This window comes from Centruroides sculpturatus, unplaced genomic scaffold, assembly GCF_000671375.1.
Source record: "Centruroides sculpturatus isolate CEXI.00-Female unplaced genomic scaffold, Cexi_2.0 scaffold39, whole genome shotgun sequence".
Taxonomy (NCBI): Eukaryota; Metazoa; Arthropoda; class Arachnida; order Scorpiones; family Buthidae; genus Centruroides; species Centruroides sculpturatus.
Genome location: NW_019384314.1, coordinates 157,310 through 179,915, shown reverse-complemented (window position 1 = coordinate 179,915; position 22,606 = coordinate 157,310). Strand labels below are relative to the sequence as shown.

The 22,606-nt window shown below is 28.2% G+C and overlaps 2 protein-coding genes across 7 annotated transcripts in view; one reads left to right on the top strand and one right to left on the bottom strand.

The window, feature by feature from the left end:
- LOC111622860 (collagen alpha chain CG42342-like) overlaps positions 1-22,606 on the bottom strand; it is a 120,470-nt gene that overhangs the window by 23,017 nt on the left and 74,847 nt on the right. For 5 of the 6 annotated variants that reach the window (XM_023365299.1, XM_023365325.1, XM_023365334.1 and 2 more), the window contains 7 exons: positions 18,609-18,698; positions 18,314-18,358; positions 4,915-4,938; positions 2,001-2,033; positions 1,892-1,924; positions 1,745-1,816; positions 1,619-1,663 (listed from right to left, as the gene is read on the bottom strand). In XM_023365299.1, coding sequence (XP_023221067.1) covers positions 1,619-1,663; positions 1,745-1,816; positions 1,892-1,924; positions 2,001-2,033; positions 4,915-4,938; positions 18,314-18,358; positions 18,609-18,698 — 342 coding nt within the window. The remainder of the gene's footprint in view (positions 1-1,618; positions 1,664-1,744; positions 1,817-1,891; positions 1,925-2,000; positions 2,034-4,914; positions 4,939-18,313; positions 18,359-18,608; positions 18,699-22,606) is intronic. The other variant, XM_023365314.1, reaches the window with a different exon arrangement.
- LOC111622891 (UPF0602 protein C4orf47 homolog) overlaps positions 1-22,606 on the top strand; it is an 86,506-nt gene that overhangs the window by 56,861 nt on the left and 7,039 nt on the right. The window contains exons 12-13 of the transcript XR_002756361.1: positions 5,055-5,187; positions 18,611-18,732. The gene's annotated coding sequence lies outside the window, so the exon portion shown is untranslated. The remainder of the gene's footprint in view (positions 1-5,054; positions 5,188-18,610; positions 18,733-22,606) is intronic.

Here is a 22,606-nt window from a genome sequence, read left to right as displayed (position 1 = left end):
TTTGTGATTGATGAGTTCATTAATTTGTTTTTGGTTCTAATAAAATTTATTTTTTCATTCAGTTCATTATTACTCAAAATTAATAAACCCATGCATATTAATTTTTTCTCATTCATTAAAATAATTTTTTTCTTAATTTTTAACAATTTTTTGAACTAAAAAGAACTAACTAGAACCATAGTTAAACAAATACATTGACATATTCAAGTTTCCAGCACATGAAAATAAAACAAATGTTTTATTTTCATGCCCTTAATTTAAAAGCCTTCTTCCGGTAAATCAAGCAAAAAACAAAATACAATAACATTAAAAATAGAGTATTCTAAAGTAGAAGAATAAATTTGTTTCTTGAAAATGTATATAATGTGGCAAAAAGTCAACCATTGTAAAAACTAAGCCAGTGTCTTATTTTGTAACTTTCTGTGCCAATTTCATAAAGGAAAAACACAACTAATTTATGAATCATATTTACAAATGTACTTGGACACACATGAAATAAAATGTAGTTAACTGATTTTCGGAGAAGTCTGTATAATGTTTATTTAGTAAATTTAATTTCTGTATCTTGTTTTATTTTTATGATTTTCCTCATGAAGAATGTATCCATAAAAATTCTTTTATAAATTGATTTTTTAAATAAAAATGGCAATTTTATTATAAAATCTTTTTATTGAATGAGTTTAAAATAAAAATAAATTTAATAGTTTTAAAATGTATTTTAAAGTACTGTACTTAGTTCTTAAGAAAGTACATTTCAATCTGCAGGAATTTAGTTAAAATAAAGGTAGAAAAAGAAACAGAGCCAAAAGAAGATAAAATCAAAATTCTTCAGATAGAATGCAGATCATTAGTTTTAATTACTTCCCATTACTTACTTGTCAAATAAAAATTCTTTTCATTTGGCAAGTTTGAACTAATGAGATGTACTAAAAACTAGAAAGATTAAGATATCAACCTGGATTGATTCTCATTAACTGATTATAAAATTAGGATAATATATTTTGAAATCAGTTAATGTTATAATGTGAGAACATAATGTGTAATTTAATGTCTTTCTCTCTACTTTTTCACTGACATTAAATAACTATTTTAAAGATCATTATATATCTTCCATTTAATTTTTCAATTATTGGCAGTCAGCCATTTGTCTGCTTTGTTAAAATATCTAGAATTAATTAGAAGAAGGATTGAATAATGTAATTATCATTATTCAATATGTATCACTTCTGTTTACTGTAAACAGAAGTGATACATATTGAATAATGTGTGATACGCAAAATGGAAAATAATGTCAATGCTTTGCTCATTTGTAAATTTCAATTAGACCTTAAGATTTTAATTATTATTAATATAAACTAAATTTATAGTACAATTTAAGAATTTATTTTCTATATATATATAACCATTCAAACCTGTTCATTTGTATCCAAAATTAAATGACAAGTGGCTAGAAATCGATTTACATTTATGAATCAGATATAATGATAGTGCTTGTTAATTAACTTTTTTTCTATGTTAAACTCTCAAGTCATTGTTAACATCAAATCAATATTTATATTGATTTAGTTAACAGTGAGAGTGTATTACAGATATAGTTGAAAATAAGTTTATTACTTACTGGCAATCCCATTGGGCCCATTTCACCTTTTTCTCCTTTGTCTCCCTTATTACAAAACAGAAAACGAAAATTTTACACTTTATCTTTTAGAGAATCATAATATTAAGGAATTTCATAAAAATATACCATCTCTCCTTTTTGTCCATCAGTTCCTCTCTCACCCTTAATTCCTGGCGGTCCTTGAATGCCTGGGGCTCCCTAATTTAATCAGTTATTTTATTCAATAAATGTAACAGTAATAAATGAAATTAATAAATAAAAATATTTACTCACTGGTCGACCAGCTGGTCCTGGAGGTCCAATTAGCTATGGGATAAAATATTTTTACTAAATTATCTACTTGATTTTAAATGTAATAAGTAATTCATTTTAGAATACTCACAAATTCTCGAGTTCCATGATAATTTCCATCCACCTGAGAATTAAAATAAAAATATTGAATGTAATAATGTTTATAAAAAATAATTTTAAATTTTGCATAATGTCTGAAAAAAACCATATGTAATTGAGCTGCAATTTGAAAAAATTGTAGACAATAAATTCCCACTGTTGTCCATCTATCTGTCTTTCCTTAATCTTGAGAATGGAGTTAGATAAATGAAACATGAGATCAGATATGGAAACCATAGGGGCAGGAGGCCCCAATTAACTATACATAAACTGCTGATGCAAACTGGAAGTCATGTTATGTTATTTCAATTCAAAATTTTCCCCTGAAAGCAATTAATAGCTGATCAACACGACTATTGTTAAAGGAAAAGTTGATGTACACAGGCAAGCCACTACTAATTTGAAGTGGACAGCATATATTTTAAATTAAATAAATTAAAAATATGATTTGATAACTTGAAACCATGTCATGTTTCTATTGTTGTTTCTAGAAATAAAAATAGAAATAGAAAAAATAGAAATAAAAATATGATTAAAAATTGCAGCCCAGCATTGTGACATTGTCACAATAAATATTTGTTTCTTTTATTCAATCATTAGTTAAATTATAATGATGATAAACAGAGTCATTCATCACATCATTAGCATCATCTCTAGAATATCTCCTTGGATTAATACACTGCTGATGTTAATGTTCCACTTTTTTTGAAATATAAAAATTTCCGAATATTCAGCCAATACCGAGTTCTCAAAGTATTTCATTTTTTTTAATGTCATTGACATTGCATGAGAATGCATGTGCCAATTCTGTGGCTATTCCATATATGTTTATTTCTCTTGTAAAATAATTGAAGGCTGAGTTTCAGAGATTAGATCTGAACTGATCCTCAGTTAAAGGCTTTTTCACATTCTCCAGTATCTAAATTGCCATTTTGTCATGTGACAAAAATGCTTTACCTGACTGGTTGGAGCATTCAAGATCTTGAATCTAGTAGAACAGATTTTACTTTAAAATTCTTGAATTCAAGAACTTTGAAAGGACGAACTGTCGAATCTATATTATCAAAGTACCTTGAATATAAGTTTTGCATTCAAGAAATTTGATTATTTAGATATGCTCTGTCCCTCACATCCAACCATCCCATTGTGGATGGATGTGAGGGACAGGGACCAGATATATCTCAGATGAGTAACATCACAAAAAATTTCTGAGACTCTTTGACTTATCTAGATTTGTTCCAGGTCTTCAGAGTGATAACACCTTAACTGCTCAACCATTTGGCCATCTCATGTAACCAATTAAATAATGTTCAAAGAAAATTTTCAAAATTTGAATATTGTATTCTAAGAAGTGGTGTATGATGAGAAGGTATTTTGAAGATAGATATATCTGAAGAACTGATGTATAATGAAAGACCTCTTAATTTTGTCTAAAAATATGAGGGTTGTTCAAAAAGTATTGGACCTTTGGTCGGCAAAAATACATTCATTGATTTTGAGGTACAAAACCCTAATCCCCTTCAAAGTAGTCTTCTTGGTAATGTATATAATGTATACACTTCTCCCAGCACTCCTGCCATTGCTGGAAACACTGCTGGAATGCATCTTTTGGAATGGCCATCAGCTGATCTATCGAATTCCACATGATGTCTTCTCTTGACTAAAATCGGGTTCCTTTTAGTGGCATTTTCAGCTTGGGAAATAGTCAAAAGTCACACAGAGCCATGTCGGGAGAGTACAGAGCATGATGAACCACACGAATGTTGTGTTTGGCGACGAAAGTCCGAATCAGATGGCAGAATGGATGGGTGCATTATCATGACGGAGCTGCCAAGTTTTGGTTGACCACAGATCCAGTCGTTTGCATTGCACAGCATCACAAAGACGATGAAGGACCTCCTGGTAGTACTCCTTTGCAATGGTTTGGCCTTGTGGTGTGCGTACTCACGATACACCACCCCATGGGAGTTGAAAAAACTGTCAACATGATCTTAACATTGTTGCGGATTTGCTGCACTTTTTTTGGCCTCGAGGATCGTCCCCAAAAGCCTGCTGAATCTTGCGAATGGTTTCCACTTGGGTATTGTCAAGCTTTTGGCAAAATTTGATGCAATATCACTGCTCACCGTTGTTCAGTCATTTTCCAACTTAGTGGAATCCGACGAGCACTCACTACACATCCTCACTCATAGGCTGACTGCCAGCGACTGATGCTTCCTGCAGGCAGGAAAAAATTCAGGACTGTGCATGAGTGTCCCCTCCACAACTCCACAGAAAGAGACCTCACGTGCATCATTGGTTTACGCGGGAAAAATAAAGGTCCAATACTTTTTGAACACCCCTCGTACTTGGGATGATACTTTTTGGTTTTTTTATTTACATCAATAAAGCAGATTATTTATTAAATAATTCTCTAGAATAGAAGAACTACTCCAAAAATATTAAAAAGCATTTTCATAATTTGTCCTTTTCATACACCAGAAACACAAAATTAAATGGAGGAATTGACCTCTATTTTGAGGCATTTCTCCACTCACTATGTAAAACTTGTTAAAATCATTCCTCTGGTGATGGCACATTATAAAAATATATCATTGGTAAAAATCTAAGATAAACACAAGGTTAACAGTTCTCTAGAATAGAAGATGCTATTTTAATTTATTCCTTTTTTTGGAGTGTTTCTTCTATCCTATGGAACTTTTTAATCATATATTTGTCATAAATTTTTTTTACCAGATTTTTACTTTCAGTAAACATAAATAAACTAAAAGTTTTAAACAAATTCTAAAATAATGTTTAATTAGAACTATGAAAAGTTTGAAAATGTTTAAATATAATCAATAAAATTTTTAAACTTCTAGAACTGATTTTTTTGTATTTAAATAAGAAACTAAATGAATACTTACACTTTTTATAAACTTAATAGGAGCCTGATGTAGATACATGTAATNATCCTTTTAAAAAACTAATAATATAAAATTTATAAAATGTATAACATATTCAGCCAAGGTTTATGAATGACTTCCTTTTTTTTTTTTTAATTTAGAAGGGGTCATGTTACCTATTCCCTCATCTTTAACAACACAAGCAAAGAACAAGACCGTCAACGGTATCCAACCTAAGAAACTAATATAAGAATACATCAAGTAAAAGTTTTGTCTTCACCTGACATAGTGCTGGTAATCTTTTGGCTTTCTTTTTTGTTGTTTGTATTCAATTCTGTAAAGTCAATACTTTGATTATACTTTGAAAATCCCCCCAAATAATTTTCTGCAGATGCCCATGTTTACTTAATTTATTTTTATATTAAAAATTAATTGTTAAAAAAATATAAGTGAACAAGAATTTAACATAGTTCTGGTATAAATAATTATGTATTTTCTTAAATCACAAGAGCTTTGACTTAATTAATTATGATTTAAGTCTGAATTCTCATTTTCATTGCTTTTAGTTGAAATATATTTATTATCAAAAAAGTCTTGCATCCAGATAGAATTATCCAATTATTGCAAAAACTTGGCATACAGCTATGCCTTAGACAGGCATGTAAATGATTACAGATGTCCAGGTTCATATCAAATATTACCAACAGTTCCATTCAAGAAATCTTTTGTCCTCATAAAATCATTACCCTAATATTATATAAAAAGAGTTGAAGAGTCTCACTCCGGTCCTAATTTTCAGTGTACCTGTTGTTTGGAAGTTTTCAAATGCCAGACATCCTGTACAATGCAGTCAAAGACATTATGCAAAGCAGACAGAGTTTGAGAAAGGCTATAGGGAAGCAGGACAGTTTTGCCAAAATTATCATCTGGGCAACTATGAACTGAGTGAGAGAAGATTTTGGGGTAAGTGCTATGTCAAGACAAATATACATGGCGAACAAGCTCTGGACACCCCAGACAGATTACCAGGAAAAACAATAGTCTGAGATGATCACAGACAGTTGTAATGGCTTTTTTGTCTACTATCAAAGCAAAAGCTTCACTGTAGAACCCCATTTCTTTCCATACTACTAGCATGCAACTGGTCCAAGCAAATTTGCATGCATTGTAACCACTAGGCATCCTTTCATTAGCACCCAGCATTGTTTTGTTTCCAAATCAATGGTGCAATGATGGAGAAGAATGGACTGCAACAGACTGGCAGTATATCATCTTTTGTCTGTTCTGTTTGGGATGGATCTGTTAGAATGTTGAGGACCATTGGTGAGTGCTTCAATCCCATCTTTAGTGCTGAGTGGAACACTACTGCTGGCATGTTAGTCTGGGGAGCCATCTCATAAAGTCATTCCTAGTTGTGCCATGCAAGGGACATTGATAGCACAGAGATACATTCAAGAAATCTTTTGCCCTCATTTGTTACCTTTCATAATAGATGCAAACAGCTGTTTTTCTGCAAGATATGCTTGAATTGCACAATCAACCACTCTCACATGCTCTTCTGTTATACAATTGTGCACTGCTTTTCCCTTATGTGTTGTGCAGTGAAGCATTTACCTGTCATATTTCACAGCTTGTTCCAGGAACTCACTTGATACTTCAAAATGCACTAAAAGATAATAGTATGTATTTTTTCATGGGCTACAACTTTGTAATTGACAATGTTGTTCTATTTTTGTTAAGGACAGAGATTACAATGGCCCTTTCTGATAGAAGAGTTGAAGAAAGTCATTTAGTGATGCTCAATCAGCAAAAGGTCTACAGTGATTGCCCTATTAGTTTTTGAAATTGGCTGGGGAGAGACATTTGTTACTTCTCTGTATGCTTATGGTTAGATAAGAATAGAATACCTTCCAAGAATTTCTGTGCCAATGATTTATTAATTTAGAACAAATATAGGATGCACTACATATGATAAAGAAATTTAACAGAAAAGTGCCATTTTAAAATTAAGACATCAAAAAGTTGTCAAAATAAGATAGAGAAGTAAACATATAAAAACAGGACATTATCACAATGATTTCGGTGAAGTTAAAGCTAAAGTAACATGACTGTGATTCTAACTATATTAAAATTTCTCCAGCTATATGAAACATAGAATTTGATTCTATGTTTCATATATACATAGAATAAATAGAATTCAGAAAAGATTATTAATGATCTGGTTAATGATTACAAAGAATAGAAAAGATTTTCACAGGCATATAGAAATTAATACAGTATACATAAAGATGGAATAGAAATAAATTTATCAAGCACTCAATTTGCATGTGGATTCTAAGAGGTAAGAGGTAAAAATTTAAAAATATGAGTAAAAGTGTTGCCAAAGATATGAAAGAGAAACAAATGAATATTTAACTTATAAGCAACAATAATCTTTGAAGTAAATTCATACACTAAAGTCAAATTAGCTGAAATATTTGTAAAAGTACCAGAAAGAAGAAAAAATATAATTAAATGAAATTGTTTAATGTTTAAAATTTATATAGTATAAATCATTGATAAAAATACAAAAATATAATTTTATCTGTGATAAATGTTATTCTTATTTTGATAGTGTAGAAGCATGTTGCACCTTATTCTATATTGTGCTATCTTCAAGTTGAAGATTAAGCAACATAAGTCCTTTTCTAAATCCTCTTTCATTGACATATAAACAAACTGGAGTTATCCATTAATATGCAAAACCTGTTTCAAGCTTTTTTGCTCCTCTTCAGTTGCTTTGTTATACTCCAGTAGACATTTTTTAAAATTATTTGTAATTTAACTTTTTCAATTTAATGTAACAGAAGGATTTCTGGTATTTTTTCTGTCATGCTGTCTCATCTAACTAAGGTTTACAAAAAAGTTTTCCATTTTCCAAAAAAATCCTTTTAAAAAACTAATAATATAAAATTTATAAAATGTATAACATATTCAGCCAAGGTTTATGAATGACTTCCTTTTTTTTTTTTTAATTTAGAAGGGGTCATGTTACCTATTCCCTCATCTTTAACAACACAAGCNTATGCTATTAATTAATGAATTAGTATGCATTTTTGTTTTCTTCTTATATTCATTACAAATAAACTATCAAGTGCTGTTTTTAGTAAATGAATTAGTTAATGCTAAAATAGTTAAAATTTGTTAAATTATGGGTAGGTGATAGTCAGAAATGAATGAAACGTGATTTTCATGAAACATTAGTTAAAAATAAGAAATGAACCTCTTCGTAAACGTTCGCTGGTGTGTAAACATGTATCACTGGAGTTACAAAGGTTTTTTGGATGTGGTGAATTAGTTCAAAATTTAAACAGTTAAATGATTCATTTTAATACATTACAGTTAATTCAGGTGGGCTGTTGATAATATAAAATACTCATGAACATAAGTATGGAATTAGAGAAGTTGTAGCTATGAAAATATCATTAAAACATTAATACATGAACATATATATATATGTTCATGTATTAATGTTTTAATGATATTTTCATAGCTACAACTTCTCTAATTCCATACTTATGTTCATGAGTATTTTATATTATCAACAGCCCACCTGAATTAACTGTAATGTATTAAAATGAATCATTTAACTGTTTAAATTTTGAACTAATTCACCACATCCAAAAAACCTTTGTAACTCCAGTGATACATGTTTACACACCAGCGAACGTTTACGAAGAGGTTCATTTCTTATTTTTAACTAATGTTTCATGAAAATCACGTTTCATTCATTTCTGACTATCACCTACCCATAATTTAACAAATTTTAACTATTTTAGCATTAACTAATTCATTTACTAAAAACAGCACTTGATAGTTTATTTGTAATGAATATAAGAAGAAAACAAAAATGCATACTAATTCATTAATTAATAGCATACAAAATTTGAAACAGCTTTATAAACTACTCTAACTTTGGAATGATATTTTAATTATAATGAACAAAGCAAATAAAACTTTAAAGACTAAACTTATCAATCTTTTCTCAAACTAATAAGATGTTTATTGTCATCTATAGAAGAAAAAATCAAAGATAAATTTGAATGCTAAAAAACACGAGCTATGTTTACTTTCTTCAAATAATGATCATAATGATTTTGATAAACTGTTAAAAAAGTCACAATAATCTGCTTTATTCATTTTGTGAAAAAAATAAAATACCAGATATAATATTATGAAGAAATGAAAATTTAAAATAAAAGAACTTTTATACCTATTATTAACTCTGTCATTGCAAAGTTAAATTATTGTTTGAATGCTTAAAAAGGTATTTATCAGAGATTTGTATATTTGGAAAATTTAACTTACATAACCATGAAATCATTAATTATTTCAAGAATTTTATTTTATAAAGACTATTTAAATAAAGAATTAACACAGTCAATCCCCCTATAACACTGTTGATTATTCCGTTTTATATGAATTCCATGTTGTACGAGTCACTTAGATTTTACAAATACATGAGCCGTTCACAGCCTGGCACTCTATAGAAATACAGTGGGTGATTGGTTAACGAACAGATCGGTTAACGAACAAATCGGATAACGAACACTTTCGCGAAAGATTTTTATGATCGGACAACGAACACATGTTTGGATAACGAACACTTGACTGAACGAACACAAAAAGAAGAGACGTAAAATAACGGATACCGATTGGTCTTCCTTTGTCTTCAGGCAACAATTCAAAACTTTTCGGAGCACGGGAGACGTCGACATCAACGTTCTACCCAGTATATACTGATAGGATAGTATTCTTCCGAACTTTGAAACTCTCCCTTGTAATTCCAACTTTTTATATTTCTGACAGAAACAATTCTTTTACATTTTCTTATGAAAATGCAGATTTATGCCGATATCTGCTATTAAAGATCTTTTAAAGAAGTGGGAGGACGTTGTTCTGACAGAACAACGGTCTTAAAATGGCATCCAAACCAGGTTGAGGTTAATAGGCCTAGGGTTCTCTACAATTACAATGCTATTAATTACTTCTGAAAAATCATAAAGAAGACAGAAAAGCAATCGACATTGGACAGATTCTTTAATTAATTAATTAACCCCCACAAACGGAAAAAACATGACTAATAAAAATGCAAGACCGTGTATATATGTATTTTTATTATTACATATAAATAAACGTAATAAGAAAGTATAGTCTATATTTTTTATTTTTTGAAGGTCTCCAGAACGAATTAATCAAATTCCCATAGAAACCTATGGTAAATCGATAATCGGTTAACGAACAATTCGGATAACGAACAAAGTCTTGGAACGGATTATGTTCGTTAACCAATCACCCACTGTATATTTAAAATCACTCATTAAGAAAAAATTAAAAAGTGGAACAAAATTCTTATTTTAAAATAAAGACAATCACAAAAACAAACATAATTTAGACGTTCAGTTACGAGAAGAGCATAGTTCAACTGAAACTTAACAAATTAAAAAACTAAATTCAAGTTACCTATATTATTATTTAAAAAATAATAACTTAGTACCAGTGTTACCAAATTTTGAAATCACATTATATGTATATATTTATTTAATGGTTTCAAATGTCAATAGAGAAAGATATATGTATCTAAATTAAAACTGATTAAATACTTCAAGGAATGGATATTTCAGACCTCATCTCTCACTAACTGGCTATCCCCATTATAGTCCTAGCCAAATTCATAAAGGACTGGAAAAAAGGACTTCTTAGTATCCAATAGAACAGAGTTAAAAAGTATAATCTGTGTTTTATTCTCTTGTAGTCTCTGTTTTCAGACTCACCAGAAGTCATTTTTTTCCTGATTGCAATTTCCTGCTTTAGACAATTGACAGATTATATTTTAATTTTTTGATATTTTAATGTTTTATTTTTTTTACTTATGCTTACATTCATCAATTTCTATTTATTATGCATGCCCAAAATATTATATATTCTGAATTTTACCCAACTGTCTCTAATTCAACAATATGTTTTCCAAAAAGCTGCCAGATTTGGCAATGTCAAAAATTATCTTCATTTTAACTACAATAGTTTTAAAAAATTTTTTAGAAGACTACTTTATGCAAGAACTTTCTGTAAAATTAGATACAATCTTTTTCTATCAATTTATGTATGTTTGCTTTATAATATCAGTTTTTTGTCTTTCTATAATCTCATATATTATAGTTTTCTACTGTTATGCATTTATCATTATTTTATAATTTTATGTGCCGTAAGAAAGATATTTATTGTAAATAAATTTTAAAAGTATATACCAGGGGTGGGCAAGCAAGAGGTCAGTGGGAGTTGAAATGTAGATTTTGCAAAATGCATGGGAGCTGCAGTTCTATACTTTTTTATTATATAATATAAATATAATATAAAACAAATATTGAATTTTTTTTAATAAACATATTTCCACAAAATTGTGGAAATAAAATTGTAAAAATAATAATAAAAAGCAGAAATTAACACTTTCAGCAAGAGCCGCATGTATCTCAAAAAGAGCCGCATTTGCCCATGGTGGGTATATACCTTACACATTTTTATATTTGCATTTTTATTGTTTTTATTTTAACTGGGGTTATTGTATGTTTTGTTGCATAAGGAGGCTTCTTTCTTACACAGTCTGCACAGCCTTGCCTGTAATTTCTTTTGATAAAAATGTTTTGATTAAAATATATTTGTTATTACACATAATTTCCATAAACCACACAAAACATGTTTTAGCCAGTTAATTCATATTTTTAACAACAAATCTCTGTTGTAAGAATAAATTAAATATAAAAAGAATAGCACATATATACATAAAAGTTAAGGGACTCAAAATTTAGATATAGCTGGGAGTCTCATTTATCCTTAATCTGGTACTGCCTCTTAGCATTAGTAATAAAGAAATATCCATTGCATCGAAACATTTAACTTTAAACTGTTTTTAAAGTTAAATGTTTCGATGCAATGGATATTTCTTTATTACAAATGCAGGGAGTAAACTGTTTTTAAACTCTTAGCTTTAACATCATACTTATAGTTTTTCATATTGATTTTCAATGAATAAATAGAAACTCTTACATAAGTAGAAAAATAAATGCATTATTTATCCATTTATGTAGGAATTCTATTATACCCTTTATTGAAATTCAGGCAGCAAGAATCTGAGATATTAATGCTAAGTCAATTACATCAGAATTATTGAGCTGGCATTAATGAATATCATATCAGCAATTATGCATCATCAGCAGAACATCTTTGATTTTAATGTACTGTTGTTACTACAAAATAATTTCTTACTTAACATTAACAAAATTATGAATCTTATTCTTAACACCAAACTTTACTGAGTATGAATCAAATAAAAATTGATGAACTGTAATCAATATTTGAAGAAAAAGAACCTTACAGTAAATGCATAAGTACTATGAAGGTAAAACTACTGAATTGTGATCATGAAAAGTTTTTTGTTAATATTACAAAAATTTTACTTTTTTAATATCTAAAAAGATATATGCACTAACATAAAGAAAATATTAGAGACTTATATTAAAATTACATAAAAGAACAGTGAATAAACATTTCAAGACAAAAAATACAAATAAGAAAAAATTAAAATAGCTACTGTATATTGATTTTAAGTAAAATAATCTATACTGAAAACATAAAAGTCTGTTGTATTAACTTTTGTAAATTATTTTTTAAATAATTTGTTATTCTATTTAAAAAATACTTCTTAAATCATTTACATATATATTTTAATATACAAAATTGAAAGATTTAACTTTGTTAATTTAATGTTTACAAAAACAGAAATAATGCTAAATTTCTCTTTTAACATTTTGAAGATGAGATGATCAATAATCAAAGCTTTCTTTAGATTTCTTAAGGATCATCATCTTAGAAAAATGAATAATTTTTATCAATAGAAATGATTTCATCCAATAATATTCTTTGAGTTTGTCTTATTTCATCATTAGATCAATCTTTATGGCAAATTTTTGTATTAATTAGAAATGAAATTAGATTAATTACAAAAATTTAGAAAATTCTGGACAAAAGATTGGCTTAAAAGAAAGCTAAACCTGCATGTTCTACTTGCCACATAGACAGGACTGTTGAGAGGAGAGGAGAGCCAAGGAATTTTTCTTTGGCCCAGAGAAAATGTAGGGGCCTGTACAGGTTACTACCCACTATAAAACTAATATTATTTTTACTAACAGAAAATATAATCTTTAAGACTTCTTTTCATTAATAAAGAAACATTCAACATATTTCATTAGTTAAAAAGAAATGGCTAAAGGAGCTCAGTCTAGGCTAAAATTTTTTCAAATTGCAACCCAATAAATTGCCCCATACAACACTCAACAGTCCTGCATGAAGATATATTGCCAGTTATAAAATATTTTGACCTTTATCTGATTTGTAATAAATAATATAACTAGTTAATAAGTTTATATTAAGTTTGTTTAGATTTTCTGCTTAGAGAGGTGCACAGTCTGACTAATTAGCAATATAGTCATTTGTCCATTTTATGATTGCTCCAGGTTATAGATGTCAAACTTTGCTGGGCTAATGTCTACATTAGCCCAGCATAAATTGCCTCAATGTCTACATTGTCTTATAAATTTTCACTGTTGTTTGTCCATCTGTCTTCCCTTAATCTTGAGAATGGAGTTAAATAGATAAAGACAAGACCAGATATGGAAACCTTAGAGGCAGGAGACCCCAATTAACTATATACAAACTTCCAATGCAAACTGGAAATCACACTATTTCAATTCAAAACTTTTCCCCTGAAAGTGGTTAATACATGACTGACACAATTCTATTATTAAAGGAAAAGTATGATGTACAGGGGCAAGCCGTTACTAATAATCTGAGGTGGAAAGCATATATTTTAAATTAAATAAATTAAAAATATGATTAAAAATTGCAGCCTGACATAGTGATGATATCACAATAAATAATTGCTCATTTGTAGATTATGTTCTCATGAATATGTATCTATAAATCAAAAATGTTTTGGATTTAATAAATAAATATCTTATACTTCCTTCTACACAATAACATTTTAATCATATAATATATTAATGATGGAACAATTGTTAAGTTAGCCAGTTAATGATGAATGATTAATTGAGACTGTATAATCATCTAATCATGGAATTGATTATTAACTAATTGTTTTCAAGTAATTTTTAAAATATTTTTTAAAATTTCAATTTTTTTTAATTTTAATTTTTATATGATCTTTTTTAGTTTTAACCTTTTATAATAATAGTTTTGCTTAGTATCTGCCAATTAAATATATAAATTTATTTTATTATTTATTTCTAGTTTAAAGTTGTATGATATTATTTAAAAATAAATTACACAAGTCATTTATTTAAAAGATGTAAAAATATACAATATTGAAGACTTACACACAAAAAAAGATGTTTTTAAGTCTTCTAAACATCCATTCACAATCACTGGAACATAATCAACACTGCCAGTGTTGACCTTTTATAGGCTCTTCCCTGCCTATACTTATGCAAATTATTTAAAAGTTCCTATAATATTGGATATTTTCAAAATTTTCATTGTAAAGAAAATAAAAGTTAAAAGTCCATAACGAAATATGTATTTAAAAATGTAACACACTCAGTGGACATCATAGAAACTTTTATACAATTTTCATAAGTATAGGTAAGGAAGAACCTATAAAAGAAGGTCAACACTGCCAGTGTTGATTGTGTTCCAATGATTGTAAATAGATGTTTAGAAGACCTCAAAACATTTTCTTGTATGTCTTCAATATTGTATATTTTACATTCTTAAATACATATTTTTAATTTTTTTCCTAAATCATCCTTGATCAATTTAATAAAAAAGATTTTAGCCAGGACATTAGTATAAACTTTGAAAAAATTTACAAATGGAATTTTCATTGGATGAACTGTAAAAGTGTCCTCTTTCATTGTAACTTCAAACACCATCAGGAACAACACTTTTACAGATCATCCAAGGAAAATTTCATTTGTAAATTTTTTAAAGCATCCTTGAGCAAGTTTGATCATTACTATTAATTTCAGAAGTCAGAGATTCAATTTGTACATAAAGGAGAGAAGGGTTTTAATTGTTTTGTTGTTTTTTCCCTGTCACCATTGTCTGTAAAAAAAACCTCAATTCCAGATAATTTGTTCAGTATACTGGCAGGTGTACTGAATAAAAAAAGAAATTAGTATTATTTTATATTCATGTAATAAAGGAAATCAGGTCTTTAGCTTAGTTAGCATCCTGTCCACATTGCATTCTAGCAGGTCTGCTTGCTTAATACATAAGATGCTAAGAAATAGAATTATATGATTAGCTATGTAACTGGCTTCAAAATGATGAAAAATGACACATAAACAACAACTTTAAGAACCCCACATAGCCAAAGAACAAATTAAAAATGCTTGGGTGCTATGCACTTTCTTTTCCTTTGCTTCTTTAATACCTCTGGCAGGTCGCCAGAGATATTCAACCTATTCTCAAATGACTAATATAACTAAAAGCAGATTTATATGCACTGTGATATACACATTAAAATGCCTGAATTATGCATTACACATGTTAAAAGCATCAACAATATACATTTTATTTTTTTAACTGTCTGCCCTATGAGCACTGAGAGGATCTGTTTAATCAATCCCATTATGGATTCAGCCAGGCCCTCAATGGGACAGCTGGGTGGTAATAGACAGGGCCAAACATTACTGGGATAGATCACCCACCCAAAAAATTCCTGGGATTTTTTTTGATCTGCCCAGATTTGATTCAAGGTCCTCCAGATCACCCCAACTGTTCAGCCATCTGGCCATTAAGTAATATACACTAAAATTTGTAGACTGAAACTTTATTTCTGTCTGCAAGCAAATGTTACTAATTTCTATTACATTACAGTTTTTAGATGGGAGGGAATAAATGTACAACAATATGTGACATGAAATTTGAAACTTATGATATCTGAAAACATGCATTAGAATAATGTTTCACATAGGTGTTCAATCAAGTAAATTACAAATAAGATTACACATGCAATAAAATTTTATAACTTTCTATGTTATCTAGTTGATCATTATTGAATTTATTTCTATATATACAATTGTTTACAAGATACATGAGAATGACTGAATTAAAAGAATGTGACTTAGATTTCACTTGTTTTGATACTTAAAAGAGTTCCTTGGTGGTCAACAGTTCAACAACGACAAAGAAGTGAAATTGTAGTCATGGATTGTGCTTCTTCACAGGTGGCCGATTTCTTTGAAGTTGGAATTCAAAAAATTGTTGAGAGGTATGTTTGAACAAAACTGTATGACAAATGTTTGAACAAAAATGGAAATTATGAAGAAAAGTAGATAAAAGTATGTAGAATATAGGAAAAAATATATTTTAATGATATTTACAGTATTTTTCTTCTTATTAAAAAATGGATCTTATTTAAAAAATAGCCTTCATATTTTTAAAAATGATATACATGGAAAAATAATTTGTTAAATTTTACTATGAAACTTTAAGTAAATTGAAAAGTAGATATATATAAAATTGCAATATTCTCTTATTATCTATATAAAGATGAATAATAAAAGTTTTCCCAGCAATTTTCAACAATTGGAAATGACAAGACAGTCATTATTTTAAAATATTTTACAGAGATAAGGTCAGACAAAATTTGGAAAACTTTTTATGGCATGTAGTTCCTCTAAGAATAAATAATCTAATTCCAAAGATTCTTTCTAATATCACTTTTATGCTTTTAAAGAGAATCATTTTTTTTTGTTAAGCAGTTTCAGATTATTCATCTATTATTGTTATATATATTCAAAAATATATTCATGTACACTGCTGCTTGTTTAGAAACACTGCCAAAAAAATGGAAATTTTCAATTTTTGAATTGTAATGAAGGTAAAAATAATTTAAACTTATAATATATACATTTATTGAATAATTGCATAACCAATAGTATTTTGCATCATCTTGTTCATGATTGTATAGACTATTGCATTATATTATGTCAGCCTATGGAATGTTTTTTATAGCTTTTAAATTTAAATGTATAGCTGTTTTCATGTGTAAAGAATCAGATGGGTTGAAATTATGAGCCTGTTCCGTATAAAACAAAAACTATTATGTTTTTAATGATTATATCAAAATCATATAAATTCTTCTCAAAGTCTTTCAAAAATGTATTCATTTCTTCAAACAAACACTTTTTTCTCCTATTACAGACATATTTCATATCCTTGTCATGAAAAAATTCACATTATATAGATAAACCATATAGGCCACTTGAAGAAAATATGAAACATTAAATTTATCTATTTATTTTTAGATGGCTAAACTTTTTAGATAAATACTATAAGAATATGTGACAATTTAGAATAAATTTTTTTTTATTTTTAACAGCATAAAATTGTTATTTTTGTATTTTTAAACAAAGTATATATTATAGTTATTTTACAACTTTTTCAATCATATTGTTAAAGGATACAAAAATTTAAGTAAGGAACTTTTAATGTAATTAATATTATCATTAAAAGTTTTTACCCAAAACAAATTGATAGAATTAATAAAATTTTAATATAAATATAGCACAATAAGAAATGTATCCTTTTACCTTTTATTTCAGCCTGATCTGATTCAGTACCAAATTACAGTATTATAAGATGCAATTGCTAACAACTATTATTAGTTTGTAATCAGAACTGCAATGATAGTATTTTCATACAAGATATAAATCATTTTTAATATTTGTGACTTATATAATAGCTATATTTTATTTCTTTGATCAACAGTATATTGCATTTTATGCATACAACAGTACATTTTATTGCTTTTATTTTCAAAGATGTTAAAAGGGAAATTTTTTGTTCATTTCCATGGCTCAGTTTTTAACAAATAATCTGCTATATCTCTCAGTTGATTATAAATATAAAGTTTATTATAGGACTTCACTGTTTTTAGAAGAAGAGGAAAATCATCAAACAAATAATATTCTGTTAATGTAGTTTGTGTTTGAAAGACAAACAAGTCAATTATGGAAACAAATTCTAGAGTCAGGCCACAGTTTAGTTCCATCCCTCAATATGCCTATTCACCATTTTGCAACAGGTTAATATTGTTTAACATGATAAATTTCCTATTAAGACTACATGTGGAGATGGTTCTAGACTGCTGCCTATGCCTAGACATCATTTCTATAATTAACAAAATTAGCTTTGCAATATGATTTTAAATCATTGATAAACAATTAAACAGCAAACATTTAAAAGTTTTCTAACCAAAATCTTATACACAAAGCCTTGACATTTAGAACTTAGAATTCTCCATAAACACAAATTAAGAATTAAAGTACATTATGCATTTACTATAATTTTGATTACATACCAAATCTCCTTTGTTTCCCTTTTCACCTTTACTGCCCGTCTTACCCTGACAGCATGCAAATGGAAACAAGTGTTAGTTCAATCAATTTACAGAACTGTTAGTATTATTTAGAATAGACTACAAAAGTACTGACACCAAATGGAATTAACGTTTACTTGATTTCATATTTGAAACATGTATGTTTGAATTAATTTTAAATAAGTATATTAGCTTAGATGAAAGTACAGTATATTTATATACAAATTATTGATTTACAAACAGAAAAAATTTATTTCTATTCTTTAAATTTACTTACAGGAGGTCCAGGCAGTCCAGGAGATCCCATCAATCCAGGAAGACCAATATCACCTTTCAATCCTTTATCTCCTTTTGGACCTGGTTGTCCCTAATGAAAGTTATAAATTATAAGAAATTGTAAGGTACTGAAATTTCTATCATAAAATAAATTTTGCTTTATTTTCAATTAAATAATTATAATCTTTTCTATAAAAATCTTTCAATTTTTTAAAAAGTTTGTTTAATTCATGACTCCAAATATTTATATCCTCAAAGATAACAAACATGAAAAATCATTTTGAATAATATAATATTAATTACTTTTAAGTTGAAAAATCTCATCTAAAGACTATACAATCAACTCTTCCTATATAATCCATTACAAATACAATTAACAATTTAAATACTAAAAAATATTTAAAATAAAAAATTATAAAAGCACATGCATGTTATGTGTGTTATGAACCTTGTCTTAAGATTATTTTGCCTCCTTTATGTTATAAAAATTGAACCTAAGAGAGAACTTAAAAAAGTTTAAACTTTAAAATCCATTAGTTTTTATGTTAAAAGTAAGTTTTTTTTAAAATTTTATAAAGTTCTTCAATATATTCATGACTTATGGATACAAATTCACTGAGTTCAGTGTTAATAAAGTTCCTTTAGTATTAACACAAGCACTTTCGACGAATGTATAATCGTCGTCTTCAGGTGAAAAGAACAAATTTTAACAAGACAAACGTGCAGGATGTTCCAAAGGAACAGAATATTTAAATTCAAACAGGCTAAAAAAGTTCTCGAGCAAGGCTACAACCTGTTATGGCCCAGAACGGAAATAATTAAATGCTGCAACAATCAAAGGCTTGTGTTTATCTGGGAAGCGCTTCTCACAGCTACTTCAGAAGCGTGCAATGTTTCCACCCTCGATCTACCCGGAGTGTGGATTACCTTATATCGGTGCCTAAAAAACGAAACGCACCTAACATCGTATCACCAACGCGGTAGCATTTCCACGCATGCGCCGCTAGCATCGTAAAATATAAAAATTCGAACATATCAAAAATTATTTGCATGTTCTTAAATGGAATTTCCGGACGCCTGTTTGAATTTAAATATTCTGTTCCTTTGGAACATCCTGCACGTTTGTCTTGTTAAAATTTGTTCTTTTCACCTGAAGACGATGATTATACATTCGTCAAAAGTGCCTGTGTTAATACTAAAGGAACTTTATTAATGCTGAACTCAGTGAATTTGTATCCATAAGTTATACAAACATTGGCGTGAGTTTTTAGATTTATTTTTAATATATTCATGAAATTCAGGGCATCATATGCATTAATAAATTAAATAGTCTTGAACTTGTGCTCATTTACTTCTTGCTCAAACTTAGTATCTGAAGAAAAAAGAGAATACTTTTCCAAAAATCTAATGTATGTGCTTGCTTGCATCTTTAAATAATTAGTTGTAATGGAAAAATTTCATGTATTAAATTTGTTTTTTTTATGATTTTGTTTATGTAAATTATCTTTCCTATTTTTATTTTATTAATGGTGAGTTTGAATATTGATATTTTCCATTATGCTTATATGTTTATAAAGAATGTAACATTTAACATTATTAACTATGTTTGCACAAGAACCTGTTATTCTTATATATTGAGAACAAGGCTGCTGACAGTGTACAATTGTTCCTGATCACTCCCTGTTGCCTTAACCCTCAATCACTGTCATGCAATATATCTATAACAATGTCTATAACAATGAACTATAACAATGTCTATAACAATGAACAAGTCAAGAATACTTGACTTGTTCATTGTTATAGGATTCCTCACTAACATAAAGTTAAAGTTTGTTGTTGTTAGTATGCACTATGCAGTTGAGAAGTGTGCTTGTTATTTCTATATCAGTACTTTTCAATTTTCACAAGTTTAAAATTTAGGGGTGGTCTGAAAGATTACACCACAATATGAACATAGTATATTTTTTTCATATCTAATATGGCTTCTTTTCATGGATTTTTTAAAAATTTTCCTTTTTGAAAATGATATTTGATATTGTGATTCAGATTGTGAGAAATGTCTTTCAAGCAGTATGAAGCATCTTTTAGAGATATAGGCAATGTATAAAGTATTCATAAGAATGATGATAAAGGCTAATCATCATCTTATAACACTGATAGTGAAATAAGTGATAATAAATGCATTAGAGAATCAGTACTAGTTGATTTACAAAATACTAAGATGTTGCAAGAATCCAATATGTCTAGAATGCAGAACTAAAATTTGTGTGGAATGTGCAAAATAATTATATTATTATTTTATTCATTTTTTTTTAAATAAAAAGACGTAGTCATTTTCAAAAACTTGGGTGATCATCATTTATTTCTTTTAAAATGTTCCATAGTAAAAACTTCAGACAACCCGACCTTTCTTTTTAGACCAGTGGTTCTCAACTTTTTTTGTTGATGTACCCCATTAGCCCATTAGTTGTTTCTCAAGTACCTCTTATATTTTTGTATGTAAATTTTATAATTACTGTGTTAGATGTATACAGCCCAGCCTTATAACCCATATAACTGAGTGCCATAAAAAAATTCTAACTAATTATAACTAAAAGTGAATTACTTATTTTACGTAAATAATAATAAATTTAATCAGGTACATACATTTATTTATTATTTGATAAGTTACATAGAATTACTGAAATAGAATTACAGAATATGCTTATGTACAGTAGAACCTCGATTATCCGGACTAATTGGGGATGAANTTTAAATTATTCTACAATAATTTCTAACAAAATTTAATGGGATATTTGTTGCAATAAATCTTCAGCAAATTTTTCAAAATTTGGTTTCCATGTTGTTAAATAGAGATTATAATTGTGTACTTACAATGTAATGGCTGCGAATTTATAACATGCAGAACAATAAATGAATCTTTCAATTTTTGTAACAAATGTAATGTCTAAATTTGCTAAATATCAAGTAATGCGTACATGTAGTGACATGCATTGCATGGTAGGGGTACGATCCAGGCCTCGTTAATCCTAATACCAGTACTCCAGTAAAAACACAAAAAGCCCCAATCTCATTGAGCAATAATTATAGAATAAAATTTAAAAATTTTTTCTATTCTAAAATTAATGCGCGGTTATTTTAAAATTAAAATATTTTATTCATGTTATATTATCAAACAGTATTACTTTATAAATGTTCATTTAGAATATCTTCTAATTTTTGAAATAGATGTTAAACTTTATTCGACTTTTTATTTTGATTTATAATTTAGGTTACTTTTGTTGCAAGCACAAAACGTTAATAAATCAATGGTTCTGTAATAAATTTTTATTTTTCAAACTTACATTATAACATAAAAGACAGTTTAAAACACCAAATTGATATTTGTAAAATATATATATATATATTATTAAATAATGAGTAGTCTGTGAGACCACATGATGATGTAAATGTAACAAATATAGCACAATGGTAATTAAGGGTTAAGATAATCATATTTCCTTAATTGATTAAATTATTGAAGCAGAACATTAGCAAAGCTTCTATGTGGCTTACAGAATTGTGTTCATTCTCAAAATCTGTTCAATTGATTTTGATTAAACTTTTCTATTTGCCATTAATTGCAATGAGGAATCCAAAACTAATAAAACATGGGGAATCCATGACTTGGTTTTTGAGATATAAGGTCATAGCACAAGTGCATGTGACAAAGTAATATCGCATGAATTGTGTGACTGTCATGCAATGTTCCACGGTCTAGCATATGCCAGTGGTCACCAACCTTTCTGACCTCAAGGACCACTAAACTCATAATTTTGAATTCCACAGATCAATATCATGAGTTTTCTTAAACAATACAAACATCTATAGAATAATGATTATAAAAGTTCCATTTTATATTATTAATATATAATTCACTTGTTTAATTATAAAGAATTCGTGTCAAGTTTGTTGCTGCATATTTGAAATAAGTTTATGGATTCTTGGCTCTTTTCTATA